The 20,997-nt window shown below is 42.2% G+C and overlaps 1 protein-coding gene across 3 annotated transcripts; it reads left to right on the forward strand.

The window, feature by feature from the left end:
• Positions 1-572: 572 nt before the first annotated feature.
• On the forward strand, positions 573-19,833 carry serinc2l (serine incorporator 2, like). Of its 3 annotated transcripts, XM_036973960.1 has the most exons (11): positions 573-718; positions 5,035-5,196; positions 9,442-9,478; positions 9,575-9,629; positions 10,214-10,293; positions 13,413-13,550; positions 13,936-14,105; positions 14,283-14,373; positions 14,850-15,000; positions 15,357-15,566; positions 15,906-19,833. In XM_036973960.1, exons 1-11 carry the CDS (start codon positions 680-682, stop codon positions 16,042-16,044), a joined length of 1,272 nt encoding a protein of 423 aa, XP_036829855.1. In that variant the 5' UTR covers positions 573-679; the 3' UTR covers positions 16,045-19,833. The 3 variants fall into 3 exon arrangements, with proteins under 3 accessions (XP_036829855.1, XP_021452342.1, XP_021452344.1); XM_021596667.2 differs by having other exon boundaries at positions 9,442-9,629; XM_021596669.2 differs by lacking the exon at positions 9,442-9,478.
• Positions 19,834-20,997: the final 1,164 nt, after the last annotated feature.

A 20,997-nucleotide genomic window follows, 5' to 3' on the forward strand; every position in this document is an offset into this window, starting at 1 on the left:
GGTTTAAGGTTAGTGTTCCCACACTGCCATTATCTCCATGTTGCAGCGCTGGTTTATGGAAGACAGATGGAAGACACAGGCCACCACCTATGCTAATTAGCTATCTAGTGTGCTCCGAACATCTGTGTGTAAGTTAATTGGGGAGGAGCTGTAGTTCGCCAACTGGGGTCACCTAGAACACACAGTGTATGGATCTGTGCAAAACTGCTACAGTAAGTGTATTTTTCTATTTATTTAAGCTTATTTCTCGCTGACATGAAAGATAAGGCCCTTACACACAAAAAAAATGCAGTCAGAGTGTAGTATAACTGTAGTTAGAGTGCAGTATGCTGCAATTGCTGCATCTAAAATATCACAGTGGACTTTTACTGCAGTTTCAAAACTGCAATATTTTTTAAGGGGGGCATATTAGCATGTTTAGAAAGCAATGATTGACGTTTCTAAACGTTAATACAGCGTCCGAATTGTAGTTTACATGGAGCCAAATGTGGTGAATGTAATGGCTGAAACCCCTGCTGATGTATTACATCTTTGTATTGTATTATGAATGTTTTTTTCCCCTTTCCCAGCAATGGATTTTCTTTCGTTCACTACCCGTACAGTAGGTGGCGGCATGCACCTTTAACGTTTGTTTGTGGACCGCCATAATACCAGAGAAGAAGAGGACATCGCTTAGAAAATGGGGGCTTGCATGGCCTTGTGCTCCCTTGCTAGCTGTGTAAGTCGCACAACAAAATCCTTTCATGCTCCCGTTTCTGTGTTTGAGACATCGGGGTTAGCTAGCAAGCAATTGGTCAATGGTGTTAGCAAGCTAGAACGTCTTATCGCTAGCGAAAGCCGAATCTGGTTTTACAGGAGACGTTGAATATGGCGCCTCTCCTTTATCGCCATATTCAACGTCTCCTGTAAACTCATATTCTGGTCCTATAGCTAGCTAGACATGTTTGCTTGCTGGCATAAATACGAAGATAACTAGTATTTAGCTTCAGTTACCATCACCTAGTAATGTTTAGATTATTCGCCTTCAGTTTAATCCATAGGCTCCATAGTTTGTCTCATAATGTTTATTTTTTTTATTTTTTTGGACAATTTATTTAACTTTTATTTCACCAGGGAGACCAGTTGAAAACAAGTTCTGCGATCTGGCCAAGATCAAGCAAAACAGTGCGAGTTACACATGGGATAGACAAACATACAGTCAATAGCACAATAACGAAATCTATATACAGTGTGTAAATGTACTAAGATTTGTGTGGTAAGGCTGATAAATAGGCTATAGTGGCAAAATAATTACAATTTAGCATCAACACTGTAGTGATAGATGTACAGATGATGATGTGCAAGTAGAGATACTGGGGTGAGAAATACAGTGCCTTGCGAAAGTATTCGGCCCCCTTGAACTTTGCGACCTTTTGCCACATTTCAGGCTTCAAACATAAAGATATAAAAATGTATTTTTTTGTGAAGAATCAACAACAAGTGGGACACAATCATGAAGTGGAACGATATTTATTGGATATTTCAAACTTTTTTAACAAATCAAAAACTGAAAAATTGGGCGTGCAAAATTATTCAGCCCCTTTACTTTCAGTGCAGCAAACTCTCTCCAGAAGTTCAGTGAGGATCTCTGAATGATCCAATGTTGACCTAAATGACTAATGATGATAAATACAATCCACCTGTGTGTAATCAAGTCTCCGTATAAATGCACCTGCACTGTGATAGTCTAAATGCATGCTCTTCAACCAATCGCTGCCCGCACCCGCCTGACCGACTAGCATCACTACTCTGGACAGTTCTGACTTAGAATATGTGGACAACTACAAATACCTAGGTGTCTGGCTAGACTGTAAACTCTCCTTCCAGACTCACAGTAAGCATTTCCAATCCAAAATTAAATCTAGAATCGGCTTCCTATTTTCCAACAAATCCTGTGTGTAATCAAGTCTCCGTATAAATGCACCTGCACTGTGATAGTCTCAGAGGTCCGTTAAAAGCGCAGAGAGCATCATGAAGAACAAGGAACACACCAGGCAGGTCCGAGATACTGTTGTGAAGAAGTTTAAAGCCGGATTTGGATACAAAAAGATTTCCCAAGCTTTAAACATCCCAAGGAGCACTGTGCAAGCGATAATATTGAAAGGATTAATATTGGAAGGAGTATCAGAAAAAAGTCAGAACTGTCCAGAGTAGTGATGCTAGTCGGTCAGGCGGGTGCGGGCAGCGATTGGTTGAAGAGCATGCATTTAGACTATCACAGTGCAGGTGCATTTATACGGAGACTTGATTACACACAGGTGGATTGTATTTATCATCATTAGTCATTTAGGTCAACATTGGATCATTCAGAGATCCTCACTGAACTTCTGGAGAGAGTTTGCTGCACTGAAAGTAAAGGGGCTGAATAATTTTGCACGCCCAATTTTTCAGTTTTTGATTTGTTAAAAAAGTTTGAAATATCCAATAAATGTCGTTCCACTTCATGATTGTGTCCCACTTGTTGTTGATTCTTCACAAAAAAATACAGTTTTATATCTTTATGTTTGAAGCCTGAAATGTGGCAAAAGGTCGCAAAGTTCAAGGGGGCCGAATACTTTCGCAAGGCACTGTAGCAAAAAAAAGAACAATATGGGGACACAGATGGGCTGTGTCTGGTGCAGTGATCGGTAAGCTGCTCTGACAGCTGATGCTTTTAGTGAGGGAGATCTAAATCTCCAGCTTCAGTGACTTTTGCAATTCGTTCCAGTCATTGGCAGCAGAGAACTGGAAGGAAAGGGGGTGTTGGCTTTGGGGATGACCAGTGAAATATACCTGTTGGAGCGCTTGCTATGGGTGGGTGTTGCTATGGTGACCAGTGAGTTGAGATAAGGCGGGCCTTTACCTAGCAAAGACTTACAGATGACCTCGAGCCAGTCTGTTTGGGACGGATATGTAGTGAGGGCCAGGCAATGAGAGCATACAGGTTGCAGTGGTGGGTAGTATATGGGGCTTTAGTGACAAAACGGATGGCACTGTGATAGACTACATCCAATTTGCTGAGTAGAGTGTTGGAGGCTATTTTGTAAATGACATCGCCGAAGTCAAGGATCGGTAGGATAGTCAGTTTTACGAGGGTATGTATGGCAGCATGAGTGAAGGAGGATTTGTTGGAAAATAGGAAGCCGATTCTAGATTTAATTTTGGATTGGAAATGCTTACTGTGAGTCTGGAAGGAGAGTTTACAGTCTAGCCAGACACCTAGGTATTTGTAGTTGTCCACATATTCTAAGTCAGAACTGTCCAGAGTAGTGATGCTAGTCGGTCAGGCGGGTGCGGGCAGCGATTGGTTGAAGAGCATGCATTTAGTTTTACTAGCATTTAAGAGCAGTTCGAGGTCACGGAAGGATAGTTGTATGGCATTGAAGCTCGTTTGGAGGTTTGTTAACACAGTGTCCAAAGAAGGGCCAGATGTCCGGACCTCTGGCAGACTGTATACAACAGGCCCTCCGATTTGACACGCTGAACTCTATCTGAGAAGTAGTTGGTGAACCAGGCGAGGCAGTGATTTGACAAACCAAGGCTGTTGAGTCTGCCGATAAGAATGCAATGATTGGCAGAGTCGAAAGCTTTGGCCAGGTCGATGAAGACTGCTGCACAGCACTGTCTTTTATCTATGGCGGTTATGCTATCGTTTAGGACCTTGAGCGTGGCTGAGGTGCACCCATGACCACCTTGGAAACCAGATTGCATAGTGGAGAAGGTACGGTGGAATTCGAAATGGTCTGTGATCTGTTTGTTAACTTGGCTTTCGAAGACTTTAGAAAGGCAGGGCAGGATAGACCTCGGCAGCTTTCCAATCTTTGGGGATCTCAGACGATACAAAAGAGAGGTTGAACAGGCTAATAATAGGGGTTGCAACGATTGCGGCAGATAATTTAGAGAGGGTCCAGATTGTCTAGCCCAGCTGATTTGTAGGGTCCAGATTTTGCAGCTCTTTCAGAACATCAGCTATTTGGATTTGAGTGAAGGAGTGTGGTGGGGGGGGGGGGGCTTGTGCAAGTTGCTGCGGGGGGTGCTGAGCTGTTGGCTGGGGTAGGGGTAGCCAGGTGGAAAGCATAGCCGGCTGTAGAAAAATGCTTCTTGAAATTCTCGATTATTGTAGATTTATCGGTGGTGACAGTGTTTCTTCGCCTGAAGTGCCGAGGTGCTCTTATTCTCCATGGACTTTACAGTGTCCCAAAACATTTTGGAATTAGTGCTACAGGATGCAAATTTCTGTTTGAAAAAGCTAGCCTTTGCTTTCCTGACATACCGTGTATATTGGTTCCTGATTCGATGCTATTGCAGTACGCCACATGATGTTTTTGTGCTTTTCAGTCAAGTCAGGAGTGAACTAGGGGCTATATCTGTTCTTAGTTCTACATTTTTTGAATGGGGCATGCTTATTTAAGATGGTGAGGAAAGCACTTTCAAAGAACAACCAGCCATCCTCTACTGACGAGATGAGGTCAATATCCTTCCAGGATACCCGGGCCAGGTTGATTAGAATTTAGGGAGCGTTTGACAGTGATGAGGGGTGGTTGTTTGACCACGGATCCATTACGGACGCAGGCAGTGATTGCTGAGACCTGGATGAAGACAGGTGTATTTGGAGAGCAAATTGGTCAGGATGATATCTATGAGGGTGCCCATGTTTACTGATTTAGGGTTGTACCTCGTAGGTTCCTTGATAATTTGTGTGCGATTAAGGGCATAATTTTTAGTATCTTAAATATATATGAAAAACAGACTATTTACAGACTTAATTAACACGGGACAAGACAAACACACATCCGACTGCTATGCCATCTTGGATTGGAGTGACTTCCTCCTTCAATCCTGCTATATGATCCCATGTATAATTTTGTCTTGTTGCTGAGATTCCACCAAGACATTAGCATACAATCTGTTCATAAAACAAGTGACTAACAATGTTGTGCAGATGTATTCATTCTGGAACCTCCACCAGGTTACTGTTCAATGTGTGCTCTCCTTTCTCACTTTTTTCTCCACTAGGCCTCCTGTCTGTGTGGCTCCGCTCCGTGTCTGCTATGTGGCTGCTGTCCCTCCTCCAGAAACTCCACCGTCACCCGGCTGGTGTTCTCCTTCTTTCTACTCCTAGGGACCCTGGTGTCTGTCATCATGATCCTCCCTGGCATGGAGGCACAGCTCCAAAAAGTATGACACTCCTGTCAGTGTGTTAGTGGTGCTGTTTGTTCAACTGCACCTGCCTGCAATTACACATTACATTTTTTTATTTAACCTTTATTTAACTAGGCAAGTCAGTTAAGAACAAATTCTTGTTTACAATGACGGCCTACCCCGACCAAACCCGGACGACGCTGGGCCAATTGCGCGCTGCCCTATGGGACTCCCAATCACGATCGGATGTGATTCAGCCTGGATTCTAACCAGGGACTTTAGTGATAATCGATCCGCAATTGCTAATAAGCCATCCGTAACCACCCGACTATATGTGATCAAGTGAAAGTTTGAGGCCCGCATCCGACCCTATCCTGCAAATATCGTAAATGCGCTTAGGCTACAGTCCAAGATGGCGTAACGATTTTTGACGGGGTGCAGAATTTATTTTCTTCCTAATTTAGATATGTTTCTGCTTATAATTTCCAACATTTTGGTAGGCTATTTGTAAGTGAACTTGTCTAATTAGACCAGAATAATTTAATCAATTATAGACTGGACACTTCAATCTAAAATTGGCGGGTAAGATGTCTATTTCACTAGCCATGTTGGCGGGTGGTCGGGGTTCAACAGTGCGAGCATTTCACTCGCATTTGTGAATAAAAATAGTAAGTATGAGCACATTATAGTAAAATTAATTCTGCAGTAGCTGTTTTCAAGCATTTCTACTGTTTTGTTTCATAGCTTGTAAATGAATCGCACAAAGTCAAAGAATCACAAATCCTACATAGCCTATTCCACATTGCACTGCAACACTGCCTGGCTGAATTCATTATGCCCTAATCTATGGATTTCACATGACTGGGCAAGGGCGCAGTCATGGGTGGGCCTGGGAGGGAATTGGCCCACCCACTTGGTAGCCAGGCTCACCCACTCAGAATGAGTTATTCCCCACTAAAGGGCTTTATTACAGACAGAAATACTCCTCAGCACCCCCTCAGATTATCCTGCAGGTGAAGAAGCCAGATATGGAGGTGCTGGGCTGGCGTGGTTACACATGGTCTGCAGTTGTGAGGCCGGTTGGAAGTACTGCCAAATTCTCTAAAATGACAGAGGCGACTTATGGTAATTTAATGTTAATTTCTCTATTTGGCAACAGCTCTGGTGGACATTCTTGCAGTCAGCATGCCAATTGCACTCTCCCTCAACTTGAGACATCTGTGGTGTTCTGTGACGAAACTGCACATTTTAGTGGCCTTTCATTGTCCACGGCATAAGGTGCACCTGTGTAATGATCATGCTGTTTAAGGATCCTATGCTTTTTTTCCCCTTTCAATTTTCGCCTGAATTGACATACCCAAATCTAACTGCCTGTAGTCAGGTCCTAAAGCAGCAATATGAATATTCTTTATAACATTTGAGAGGAAACACTTTGAAGTTTGTCGAAATGTGAAATTAATGTTGGAGAATATAAGACATTAGATCTGGTAAAAGATAATACAAAGAAAAAACATGCACTTTTTTGGTATTCTTTCACTGTAATAGCTACTGTAAATTGGACAGTGTAGTTAGATTAACAATAATTAAAGTTTTCTGCCCATATCAGATATGTCTATGTCCTGGGATTTTTTTTTGTTACTTACAACCTACGTTAGCTCAACTGTCCCGCGGGGGGAGGGGGACCGATCCCGTAGAGGTTAATAATTTTCTTGATATGCCACACCTGGACATCTTGGCAAAGGAGAAATGCTGACTAACAGGGCTGTAAAGAAATTTGGTCAAAACATTAGAGAGAAATAAGCTTATTGTCTGTATAGAACATTTCTGGGATCTTTTATTTCAGCTCATGAAACACAAATATGTTGTGTTTTATATTTTTGTTTAGTATACATTGTTTTGTTCACAAGCTAGGTTGTTTTTCTATGTTTGAGTTTCAACTGCTAGGGAAGAGAATACAACGCTTCTTCTACTAGTCAGACTCAATCTCAGACACAAACATGATTAGAGTCGGCTACCACGGTAAACTGGCACTGATTTTAATTCAAGTACTTTTCAAGTACCAATTTGAGGAAAATGTCAGATTTTCAAGGTATTCCAGTACTTGAATTTCGGGATGCCAAATTCATTAAGCACCTTGTGCGAACCCTGACATTTTTTTGTCTCATCTGTGATATTTTGGTTAAAAATGTCAGGGTTCGCACAAGGTGCTTAATGAATTTGGCATCCTGAAATTCAAGTACTGGAATACCTTGAAAATCTGACATTGTCTCAAATTTGTGCTTGAAAAGTACCTGAATTAAAATGAGAGGAGAACAGAAAACGATCAAATATGTTAATATGAAAAATATACAATATATTGCAAGCTTGCTCATTCCACTCACACTGGTACAGAACAGCCAAATGTAACATCGATAGCTAAAATTCAGAGCAAATTTAAATGTAATCCTGCCTGGCAGGATATTGATGTTTATAAATAGGTTTTACCAGACCAAATCAGGGATGTAGTGAAGGGTAAATGTTGTTTACGCATATTTTTATTTGTGAAATAGGGTTTACTCACCTTTTTTTATTTGGTTAATTACCGTTTACCCACTTATTGCATTGATCAATGCTCAGAAGGCTTTTTGATCTGAGTTCTAATCACGCCTACCTTTGCGAACGAGTGGAATCATGAATGATTCATGTCTACTCGTTATGGTCGCCTGCTACCCCCGGATTTGCCTTGTTTAGCAGTGCATTCATTCAACATTCTGTCCAACGGGAAACTCCGCCCACGACGTAGGCCGAGAGGTAAAACTAACTACCTCAGCCCAGTACTACAGTGGCAAGTGGCAGAGAGACGCCGCTGACAGTGGGATTTCTTTAACATCCCTCGACTCATGCCGTGTCAACAGACATCCATTAAACAAAAAAAACATTACTCTTGGAGAATGAGTGTACAACTGGTAAATGGTCGCTGATATTTCAGTCAGATGTAAAATAAAGGTTAATTTGAAAAAATGGAAATTATTTTTCTAGGTAGCTCAAGGTCTCTGGCTATTAGCCAGGTAGCTAGCTATAACTAGCTGGCCAGAAGGAGGAAGTTAGAAGCTAATGTAGAATGGAGACTGACCTCAGCAGGTGAAGTTGACTGAAATTAAGCTAGCTATAATCGAAAGATGGCTACGACAATTTCTCATAACATAATACCTTTTTATTTACAGAGAGTAGGGAGACAGACAGTGGTGAGTCAGGCAGCAATGAAGGAGGCAAATGAGATACAAAGGAAGAGGAAGCATTGAAACAAGCAGGGAGCGAGGTTAGTAGGACAGTGGTTCAAAACTTGGTGTCTGAAACCCATGTGGGGTCCCTTAAAATGTAAATAGGGTTCCCCGAAAGTATCTTTAATCTTATTAAACACATTAATAAACTGTTTCTCTTCAAATAGGTATAGAATATAACATTTTAGAGTTATTCTAAGGGCCTTTTACACTGTCAGATTTCACTTTAATGTCATTGTGTTGGGACAGCCTGTGAGACATAACATTTTGTCAAATATTAAGGCAGTTTAAATATAAAAACAAATTAATATTATGTACACTGAACAGAAATATAAATGCGTGATGAATGCTAGCTTAATTAGTTTTTTTCATGAGGTTGTGACGATATACTGCGATCTTGTGGCGTGGCGACTAGAAACAATTGCATAATAGGAACTATTACAAATTGATGGTCCTTAAATAAATATTAGTGCTTGAAAAAAGTACTTAAAAGTCCTTGAATTTGACTTTCCACTGTCTGTACGAACCCTGAAATTAAATTAAACAATATACCACATTACTTCTTACTAGTTATACATTTGTTTTAGAAACATTACAAAGCATTCTCATTTTGTGTGTGTTTTGTTGATGTAATTTTAGTGCAATTTGTTTTTAGGGGGGCTTGTGAAAAATCTGAGTGGCCGGTAGATTTTTTTTAATCTACCTGCCACAGTGGCTGGTGGACCAAAAATATTTTATGCCCTGACCTCCACCCACCTGCCCTTCATCTACACAACATTTCATGACCCTAAACCCGCCTGCCCCGTGTATATAACCGTGGGGACTGCGGGTTGGGAGTCAACCCGTGCATCACTAGTTTGTCCGACAAATACGCCACACAATGTCAACATGTAAGAGCATAACACCTGAATGTATTTCCTATGAGTAAAACAAGAAATTGTTCTAGCACTTTCTGTGACGATGTCTTTTGAAACGCTACTCAATGACATTGAAATGCCCTTTTTATCCTTTCCCCCTCTAGATCCCAGGCTTCTGTCAGGGTGCGAGCACCATACCAGGCATGGAGAACCAGTTTAACTGTGATGTCATTGTGGGCTACAAGTCGGTGTACCGCATGTGCTTCGCCATGACCTGCTTCTTCTTCCTCTTCTCAGCCATCATGGTCCGTGTCCAGAGCAGCAAAGACCCGCGTGCAGCCATTCAGAATGGGTGAGCACCAATTAAGATTTAGATCACTTCATTCATCAATTGTACACAAGGTCCAACCAAAATTTGACTTCGGCTTTTTCTCAGCCTCTCTGAAAGACACATATACAGGTTGGAGCGGGGGGCTGCAACACTAGGTGCGGAGCAGGTGTTGTGGTGGCTTAAGCGCCTTGCTTAAGGGCACATCGGCAGGCATTTTGAGGATTTGATACCAGCAACCCTCCAGCTTACTTCCCTTCAGAGTTTTTCCGCCAGACCCGGGATTCAAACTGGCACTCCTCCGGTTGCTGGCTCGCCTTTACCTGCTAGTCTATCTGCCGCCTTACCACCATGCCCTTCACCTCTTGCTTTCACAGCAGGCAAAATGGTTTGAAGTGACCTCATTACAATCAGAATCCGGTTGATATGTAATTTAAACCCATTTTGGGTTGGTACTGTAATAAGTTGTGTACAAATCATATATATAGGACCTTTTAGTAACTTTCAGGCTCAAGTTCACTGGCTTCTCTTAGAGAAGACTCATGAAAATACTCCGTTTTTTTGACGTACTATGCTTTTTTTTTGTGAAACCTGTGTTTTATCCCCAGTTTCTGGTTCTTTAAGTTTCTGATCCTGGTCGGCATCACTGTGGGAGCCTTCTTCATCCCGGATGGAACCTTCCATACTGGTACTTTGATGATTAAACTTTAAATGACTGTCAAGTGACGTCTGACAGTACTGGCTTAATCATTGGCAAATGACTAACAAAGCAGGAACATTATCATGTTCAAGGTACAGTGCATCGGTGAAAAACATTTTCCCTCTGAAAGATCCTCAATCTATAGTGATTGAGTTATTATATGTAAAGTATGCTGTTTATGCTCTTGTGAACAAACACAATCAGACAAATAAAAAACATTACCTTTGAGGGCTCACAAAAGCTGATTTTAATCTTATAGCCAATTCCTGGGAAGTAATCAAAGATTGTAGAAGCCAATTTAATGCTGTTGAACTAGCACATGGTTTACTGCACTGTGTTTATATAAACTAAAATAGGACATCCCTCACTTATTTTTCCTATTTATTACCAAGCTGAAAATTATAATGGATTCGATAATAGCCACACGATATTTGATAAAGGAAGTAGGAGAGGGAAAGTAATTTTACCCTTGAATATGCCAGAAGTGAACCTATAGACAAAGCACAATAATCACACTGTTATATGCTATATATACAAAAGTATGTGGACACCCCTTCAAATTAGTTGATTCGGCTTTTTCAGCCACACCCATTGCTGAAAGGTGTATAAAATCAAGTACTCTGCCATGCAATCTCCATAGACAAACATTAGTGGTACAATGTCCTTACTGAAGAGATCCGTGACTTTCAACATGCCATCTTTCCAACAAGTCAGTTTGTCAAATTTCTGCACTGCTTAGAGCTGCCCCGGTCAACTGTAAGTGTTACTGTGAAGTGGAAACGTCTAGGTGCAACAACTTCTCAGCTGCGAAGTGGTACACCACACACGCTCACAGAAAGGGACCGCCGAGTGCTGAAGTGATTTAAAAAATGATCTGCAGTGTTGTAAAGCTTGCCGCCATTGGACTCTGGAACAGAGGGGTGGTGAATCACGCTTCGCCATCTGGCAGTCCGACGGACAAATCTGTGTTTTGGAGGATGCCAGGAGAACGCTACCTTCCCCAGTGCGTAGTGCCAACTGTAAAGTTTGGAGGAGAAATAATGGTCTGGGACTGTTTTTCGTGGTTCGGGCTGGGACCCTTAGTTCCAGTGAAGGAAAATCTTAACGCTACAGCATACAATGACATTCTAGATGATTCTGTGCCTCCAACTTTGTGGCAACAGTTTGGGGAAGGCCCTTTCCTGTTGTAACATGTCAATGCCCCAGTGCACAAAGCAAGGTCCATACAGAAACACCTTTGGGATGAATTGGAACGCCGACTGCGAGCCAGTCCTAATTGCCTCTTGTGGCTGAATGGAAGCAAGTCCCTGCAACATTGTTTCAACATCTAAACTCAACAAAAAAATAAATGTCCCTGTCTTTCAAAGATAATTTGTAAAAATCCTTCACAGATCTTCATTGTAAAGGGTTTAAACACTGTTTCCCATGCTTGTTCAATGAACCATAAACAACTAAGGAACCCTGTGGAACAGTCGTTAAGACACTAACAGCTTACAGACGGTAGGCAATTAAGGTCACAGTTTTGAAAACTTAGGACACTAAAGAGGCCTTTCTACTGACTCTGAAAAACACAAAAAATGATGACCAGGGTCCCTGGCCATCTGTGTGAACATGCCTTAGGCATGCTGCAAAGGAGGCATGAGGACTGCAGATGTGGCCAGGGCAATAAATTGCAATGTCTGTACTGTGAGACGCCTAAGACAGCGCTACAGGAAGACAGGACGGACAGCTGATCGTCCTCGCATTGGCAGGTCACGTGTAACAACACCTGCATGCACAGGATCGGTACATCCGAACATCACACCTGTGGGACAGGTAGAGGATGGCAACAACAACTGCCCGAGTTACACCAGGAATGCACAATCCCTCCATCAGTGCTCAGACTGTCCGCAATAGGCTGAGAGAGGCTGGACTGAGGGCGTGTAGGCCTGTTGTAAATATTGGTGCAGTCCATGAGGAGGAGATGCACTGCAGTATGTAACGCAGCTGGTGGCCACACCAGATCCTCACCAGACATCACAGACAACAACTTCGCCTATGGGCACAAACCCACCGTCACTGGACAGGACTGGCAAAAAGTGCTCTTCACTGATGAGTCGCGGTTTTGTCTCACCAGGGGTGATGGTCAGATTCGTGTTTATCATCGGAGTGAGCAGTACACTGAGGCCTGTACTCTGGAGCGTGATCGATTTGGAGGTGGAGGGTCCGTCATGGTCTGTGGCGGTGTGATACAGCATCATCGGACTGAGCTTGTTGTCATTGCAGGCAATCTCAACGTTGTGCGTTACAGGGAAGACATCCACCTCCCTCATGTGGTACCCTTCCTGAAGGCTCATCCTGACATCACCCTCCATGACAATGCCACCAGCCATACTGCTCGTTCTGTGTGTGATTTCCTGTAAGACAGGAATGTCAGTGTTCTGCCATGGCTACCGAAGAGCCTAGAACTCAATCCCATTGAGCACGTCTGGGACCTGTTTGATCGGAGGGTGAGGGCTAGGGCCATTGCCCCCAGAAATGTCCGGGAACTCGCACGTGCCTTGGTGGAAGAGTGTTGTAACATCTCACAGCAAGAACTGGCAAATCTGGTGCAGTCCATGAGGAGGAGTGCAGTACTTAATGCAGCTGGTGGCCACACCAGATACTGACTGTTGATTTTGACCCCCCACCCCAACCCTTGTTCAGGGACACATTTTTCAATTTCTGTTAGTCACGTGTCTGTGGAACTTGTTCAGTTGATGTCTCAGTTGTTGAATCTTGTCATGTTCATACAAATATTTACCCATGTTAAGTTTGCTGAAAATAAACGCAGTTGACAGTGAGAGGACTTCTTTTTTTTTTGCTTAGTTTAGTAGAAAGCCTTCCCAGAAGAGGGGGACCATCTCCTTATCAATGCCCATAATTTTGGAATGAGATGTTCGACGACCAGGTGTCCATATACTTTTGGTCTTGTGGTGTATACTTTTATAAACTATGGAAAACTCACATTTCATCCCCTCACAATACCGTAGTGTTAGTTAAACTTGATGTCAATCAACATGCTGTGGGTTCCAGGAAGTTAGTTGTATTTATTTGTTTATTGATCTGCCTCTTTTCTTCTCCGGCAGTATGGTTTTACTTTGGCGTGGTTGGCTCTTTCATCTTCATCGTCATCCAGCTTATCCTTCTCATCGACTTTGCCCACTCTTGGAACAAGACATGGGTGGGGAACGCCGAAGAGGGCAACTCAAAGTGCTGGTTTGCAGGTAGAATTACAGTACTTTCTCCAGAGGACACAGTACCTTAATGCTGCTCAATAAGTTATACTACCATGACTGTGTTTATTCTTCTAGAGCAGCAGGGTTCCTCAAACCCTGCTCCTGGAGACCCACAGGGTGTTCATACATTTATTCCAGCCATATAACTAATACCTGATTTAACTAACCAATCAACCCTTTATGTTGAATGTGGTGTTAGTAGTAATGGACTAGAACAAAAGCCTGCACACCTTGTGGCTCTCCAGGACCATGATTGAAGAACCCTGCTGCTCTAGAAGAACATATACTCGTTCTATGCATCTGAAGAGTATGGGGGTGTTTGTCATACATGACTGTTTTTACCGACCCTCTCCATGTTGCCCCTCTCCCTCAGGCTTATTGTCGTTCACCTTCCTCCACTACGCACTGGCCTTCACCTCAGTGGTGCTGTTCTACATATACTACACCCAGCCTAACGACTGCACCGAGCACAAGGTCTTCATCAGCCTCAACCTCATCATCAGCGTCATCATCTCCATCGTCTCCATCCTGCCCAAAGTACAGGTATTGTGGCGGTTTCATTGTTCCTTCATTTGAGAAGGAGGGCAGTTTTAGCAATTATACCAGTAATAATTGATACAATGTTTGGTAAGGGAATGCTTTTATTAGTCTGTTTTTGTTGATAAGGGTGTTGACAATTGTATGCATGTTTACCAGTGCCTATGATTTTGTGTGTCACAGGAAGCCCAGCCCCAGTCTGGTTTGCTCCAGGCCTCTCTCATCTCCCTCTACACCATGTATGTCACCTGGTCCGCCATGACCAACAACCCAAGTGAGTCTCAGCCTCTTTCCCATTCCAGTTTCAACAGAGTTTCTGCCATTGTTGTCATTTTGACTTTCTCCCTCCAGTTTGTTTATTTTTACTTTCCAAACCACTGCAGCACTGAGTGTTTCCTACTGGTGAGTTTGGCCGACTTTGGTAGTTCACTCACCTTCCCCAACTCGTTACATTTACTAGGGCCTGGAGTTGTTTTCTTGTTAAGTCACATGGTCAGGAAAAACTCCTGGTCCTACTTATGGCTTGTGCTTGTAGTGGGTCTGTGGATAAGCTCAGACAGGTGTTGGGGTGTCTCTGCAAGAGCCTGCACTAAAGTGTTGTAATTAAGAGACACTTGGTATATCTGCTGTGGTAGTTGGTTTAGAGCCCTGGCTGTTGCCTTCCTCAAGATTGCAGGTCACTTTGTTTTTTTTTCTTCCCCATAACTATCCTGCATTCTATGGCTGATTTGCTGTGTCTGTCTCTCTCAGACCGTAAGTGTAACCCCAGCCTGCTGAGTCTGGTGTCAAATGTCAGCTCCAGTGAGCCCACACCCACAAGTGCCCCAGGACAGGTGCAGTGGTGGGACGCCCAGAGCATTGTGGGTTTGGTCATCTTCCTCTTCTGCACTCTCTATGCCAGGTAGCTAGCTACTACATTTTGAATCCATATCATGGCTGCTTATTGAATTGTCTGTTATGCTATGATCTTAATAGATCTCCCATGCTCTCTCCCCTTCTCTCTTCTTTCTCCCTTTCTGTCTCGTTCAATTTTTCCATTCTTTCCTTTCCGACCACACCTTTTTAGCTTTGCTTTACCTTAGGGTGCTTTTTAGTCCGTTTTTATTGTTATGCTTTTGTTTTTTATCCTCTTATGTTTGTGTAGTAAATATTTCAGTTTTTATTTTCTTATTTTCTTTCCTGTGAAGCACATTGTGTTGCATTCCCATGTCTGAAATGCGCTGTATAAATAAAGCTTGATTTGACTCCCTCCTCCAGTATCCGTTCGTCCAGCAACACCCAGGTGAACAAGCTGATGCAGACCGAGGAGGGCGGGAGTTATGGAGGAGAGGGCGAGGTAGGGGAGGACGGTGTGCGAAGGGCCGTGGATAATGAGGAGGAGGGGGTCACCTACAGCTACTCCTTCTTCCACTTCCACCTCTGCCTGGCCTCCCTCTACATCATGATGACACTCACCAACTGGTACCAGTAAGTACAGCAACAGCTGACCATCAGAGCCACAGCTCTATAGAAATGTTAGAACATTTTACAATATTTCTAGGTGTGATATTGGGTATCTTGTGTATGTATTCCCAGTCAGTTTGAAAGCCATGGGATCAGGGGGGATATTTCTTTGAGTGAATCTCAATAGCCTTTGTGTGAAAGCTTTGCGAAAGCAAATCCCTAATAGGTAGCATTAATCCACCATATTGGTGGATTATTGTTCCGTGTTTTCAGATCAGTCTAAATTAAGGGGGTGAGACAAGGATAGAAATCTACTATAAAGATCCACTCTTTAAACTGACACTTTCTCCCTACATTCCTCAGGCCTGACACCACCACCCAGGCCATGCAGAGCAGTATGCCAGCTGTGTGGGTGAAGATCAGCTCCAGTTGGCTGGGCCTGGGCCTCTACCTCTGGACCCTGCTCGCCCCTCTCATGTTTCCCGACCGAGACTTCAGCTGAACAGCCCCACATGGTGTCACCATGGGCTTGTAAGATGTTGTGTGGAAGTTTATTATATATTTTTTTAAATACGAGTCAGCATTTTTGCATTGGTCTCTATTGGTGTGTTTAATCTTGGTTTTGTTTTGATTTATTTTATTTGACATGTTAGGTCTTTTATCTATGATTATCACTACATTGTTAGGTATTATTGGACGCTTTTAATATCCATACTGAGAATGTTTTATTGATTTAGCCATTCAATTATTTTATTTGCCTATATGCAAAACTGCACTTAACTCTGTCTACCTTAACACAATCTTCTGAGATGAGCATCGGTTTGTCCCAGAATGCACATTAGTGAACTATAGCAAAGACTTGATAACAGGCGCTTATTACCTAACTTTTACAATAATATATTAGTTGGGATTCCCATGTTGTTAAAGTAGGCCTGGTTCCAGTTGATTGTATTTGTTTTTATTATGGATCCCCATTAGCTGCCACAAAGCTACTCTTCCTGGGGTCCAGCGAAATTAAGGCAGTTCTACATATATTTTTTTAAACATTACACTACATTCACAAAATAAGTGTGTGCCCGAGGTTGGGGATTCCCCCTCATTGGCTGAGCTCCCGCAGTTCTGGAGCTTTAAGAGTGACCCTCTCCAGAGCCCTAGAGAGACGAGGGAGATAAACCAGGGGGGCACACCCTCGAGGGGGTTCTCCGAGTCTGAGCCCTCTTACTGAAATAATGTAATATGTACACATCCTGATTTAATGTTCACTGGACTGTGAAGTATCAACCTACCCCCTGCTCTTAACTACATATTTCTGAACCCTGGAGGTCAGTTGTAATGCCTCCTACCTACCCCACCCTAAGGCTTAGCTCTCTACCCCAACTATGCCTGATTCACGTAGGGCCGACCTGAAATGTACTGTGCTGGTTCAGATATTTTCTTTTCACATGATCCTTTCTAGCACGGTTCCAGAAACTATGGTGGATGCATATTCAGGGCAGTACAGCTCAGACTTGGTTTGGCTCAGGAGTGTGATACTGGTACTACATGTTAACTCGAAATGACACAACGAAAAGGTTGCAGTTTAACAAAGTTTACTATACCGTATGAACACACTACAAGGTACCCATTACACTCAAGGCTAGGTCCATCAACCACCAGACTTCCTGCGCATGCGCACTATTGACTGAGTGATAGCCCCGTAATAACAGAAATATGGGGATACTTAAAACATGAATTTAACACTACAGTGCTCTCAAACCCAACCGTAGCCCATTTAACTCTGGTGCTACACCATGCCCTGTCCCTGAAGACATCTGTGTTTCTGCTCTATCTCTAGCCCTGTTTCTGGGTGTTCTATTGCCATAGTCATGGGTCAGTGCTAGTACATGCTTGTATCTGCAGTGAGGTGACGTATTCTGAGCCGATAGTGTCAATCTCTTGGGAGCAGTTTCTCGGACGCAGATTATTTTATTTCACCTTTATTTAACCAGGTAGGCTAGTTGAGAACAAGTTCTCATTTGCATCTGCGACCTGGCCAAGATAAAGCATAGCAATTCGACACATACAACAACAGAGTTACACATGGAATAAACAAAACATAGTCAATGCATTAGAAAAAAAAGAAAACAAAGTCTATATACAGTGAGTGCAAATGAGGTAAGATAAGGGAGTTAAGGCAATAAATAGGCCATGGTGGCGAAGTAATTACAATATAGCAATTAAACACTGGAATGGTAGATGTGCAGAAGATGAATGTGTAAGTAGAGATACTGGGGTGCAAAGTAGCAAGATAAATGAATAAGTACAGTATGGGGATGAGGTAGATGGATGGGCAGTTTACAGATGGGCTATGTACAGGTGCAGTGATCTGTGAGCTCCTCAGACAGCTGGTGTTTAAAGCGTAGTCCTGGACTAAGAAGATATTTCAATTGAGATTTTCCATTGACCATGGTTTTTAGCCTCCCGGGCTAGGCTTAATCTGTGGCTGGAAAACTCCCTTGAAGTCTACAGGGGTTTAGGTGAGGAAGTGGGATTCTGAACCTCACTTCTGCTCTGAAAATGCCATATGTTGCCACGATGTTACGGAGTCCGTTAATTAATCAGTCATTAGTGTACAGCTCTATAACAATGCATTTCAAGAACGATATGTTGGTGTTCGATGATTTAATTTGTTATAATTCAATGGATATTGCTTTCAAATTTGATAATTATGAGTTGTTGCATATTTCATGTCAGATTATTTACCTCTTAATGGATATGAAGTTTCCCAATGTGACTGAAATAAGATCAATATGTTTCACTCATGGTGAAAAGATTGGTGTACTTAAGAGATGTGAAATGTTTAAATTGCTGGTCTATTGAAGAATCTTGACTGAACTATACTAATTATAAAAATACAATATTTAACCTTTATTTAACTAGGCAAGTCAGTTAAGAACACATTCTTATTTTCAATGACTGCCTTGTTCAGGGGCAGAATGACAAGAGTTTTACCTTGTCAGCTCGGGGATTCGATCTAGCAATCTTTGTTACTGGACCAACGCTCTAACCACTAGGTTACCTGCCGACCCAGTACAAACATTTGAGTATTGTGAATATGATTGTTTTAAAGTGAAATTGAAGACCATAATTAAATTCTGTTAAACATTAAAGTGTACAGAACACGTTCCTAATGTTGAGTTGCCCACCTTTTTGCCCTCAGAACAGCCTCAATTTGTCAGGGCATGGAATCTACAAGGTGTTGAAAGCATTCCACAGGGATACTGACCCATGTTGACTCCAATGCTTACAACATTGCAGTTGGCTGGATGTCCTTTGGGTGGTGGACCATTCTTGATACACACGGGGAAACTGTTGAGCGTGAAAAACCCAGCAGTGTTGCAGTTCGGTGCGCCTGGCACCTACTACCATACCCCGTTCAAAGGCACTTCAATCTTTTGTCTTGCCCATTCACCCTCTGAATGGCACACACACAATCCATGACTTAATTGTCCCAAGGCCTAAAAATCATTATTTAACCTGTCTCCTCCCCTTTATCTACATGGATTCAAGTGGATTTAACAGGTGACATTAATACGGGATCATAGCTTTCAGCTAGATTCACCTGGTCAGTCTGTCATGGAAACTCAGTGTATTGTACAGTATATGTTGAATGTGAGCATAATGTATTATGGTTCATTGCCCATACAGATGAATTAACCCAAGCATGATTTCAAGTGATGATCCTTCAGTATTGAATGAAGAATTATCAAGGGTGTTTTTGAGAACAACATTGAGTGCCTTTTTATATTAATGCATTTCAAAAAGAGCTACTGGTAGATACAAATTCAAACCTGCACTAACGTGGCTTCCACATTTTGTGTTAAATGATGGCGAGACAATAGCATGTCACAAGGAGTGTCTCAGCTAATTTCATAGTTTGGTTATATAGGTACAGTATCTGCAAATTCTCTTTTTCAATAAAATCATCAACATAATCCCATAAAGGTATTAAAAAAATATCATCTTTATAGTATACTATCTATAATAAGTTCTTCATAATTGCAGTCAGATTAGTGCTCATGTTGCCCACTAGGTGGAACTGAAGTTCCTTAAATATTTTTTTCCATACTGTTATCAGAACCCATACTACACAGGAGACTGCATGCAGTACACTACAGAAATGTTATAAGGATATTTTCTAATCAACGGACAGGTTGCTCAGAGCTTTACCCTGTGCTCTGAGAAACTTGAACTGCGAAGAGTGAACGTGATGTGACCAATAAACCCTGTCCTCTGGATGTTGTTGATTGTACAGTATGCTGTTGATCCTTATTGACACCAAAGGTCTCTTTTATTTTGGGAAGTTCACCAGAGGGAGAAATCTTATCTATTTTCTGGGATTATGATAGCATTTCCATCAGATTGCTACTGTAAGGGGACCCCACGGTCATCACAGCACAATCAGAGATTAGACTGGTGAGGAGGCACCCGGGATGGATGGGGACAAAAGGGGACACTGCAACTTTTTGTTTTTCACTGTAGCCTATCCATGGGTCTATTTATCGTGTACAGAATCAAACCTGCACTTGTTTGATATTCATTGATCATGTTATTTCAAACAGAACCTGAACGTTTCTGATGAACCATGGGACTAAGTTACACTGCCAAAGATGTAATATTTAGTGTTTAGGTACCAGTTGTGTAAAAGTAGGTAACCTTGATGTAAAGACGTCTTTTGGCATTACTCAAATTAAACCACCTTTTGAATTGATAGTTTCAGTTAAACCTATGCCTTAAATATGACAATTGTCTGGCCGGTGAGTGGTATGGCCTCTGTGGAAATGTTGATTATGTCCATGACAGAATGCCAAGCACATAACTTGAGTGCTTGGTTAACCCTAATTCAAGTTTTAAATGGTGGTTGCTTTTCAGGTGTATGGGGTGACACTAGGCAGGTTTCCATAGACCCCTTTCTGTGTTTACAAACATTGCCGCACAAGGGTGACGCGCGCAAGTTGGTGGCAGAACAAGGAGTTCGTTTAGAATGCCAGCAAAAAAAGACTGCATGTTGCTTATGAGTGCATTTCACACTACTTTTGGATTATAATTGGATTTTAAGTCCCGTATGAATGTCCTGCTTAATATACTGTATAATATCGCAAATCAACTGCATTATTCTTAAAAAAAGACTTCAAATAGTAAAATGACTCTTTGGCTAGCTTTTGCTACAGCCTAGTCAACGAGTGTTAGCATTCTAGCTAACAACTGCTGCATCCAAAATAGTTATTTTGCAAAGATCACAACCAAATATAATCTTAGAGACTGTTCAAGCAAGAATCAAAACATCACTGTAAGCATGTGAGAATCCTAAAAAGTTATTTTGTTTAGAAGTAATAACAGCCTAGATTTATGGTGAATGGGTGCAGATGGCGTTCTTTACTGCAGCGCTTGACGTCAGTGTGTTGTAATACTGGAA

Source organism: Oncorhynchus mykiss, chromosome 3 (genome assembly GCF_013265735.2).
Source record: "Oncorhynchus mykiss isolate Arlee chromosome 3, USDA_OmykA_1.1, whole genome shotgun sequence".
Lineage (NCBI taxonomy): Eukaryota > Metazoa > Chordata > Actinopteri > Salmoniformes > Salmonidae > Oncorhynchus > Oncorhynchus mykiss.

Bases quoted from the DNA above. Each gene is read 5' to 3' on its own strand.
- serinc2l (XM_021596667.2), top strand. From the start codon at position 680: ATGGGGGCTTGCATGGCCTTGTGCTCCCTTGCTAGCTGT. The intron at 719-5,034 runs GTAAGTCGCACA...TTTCTCCACTAG, and splicing joins TGTGCTCCCTTGCTAGCTGT to GCCTCCTGTCTGTGTGGCTC. The intron at 15,001-15,356 runs GTAGCTAGCTAC...TCCCTCCTCCAG, and splicing joins TTCTGCACTCTCTATGCCAG to TATCCGTTCGTCCAGCAACA.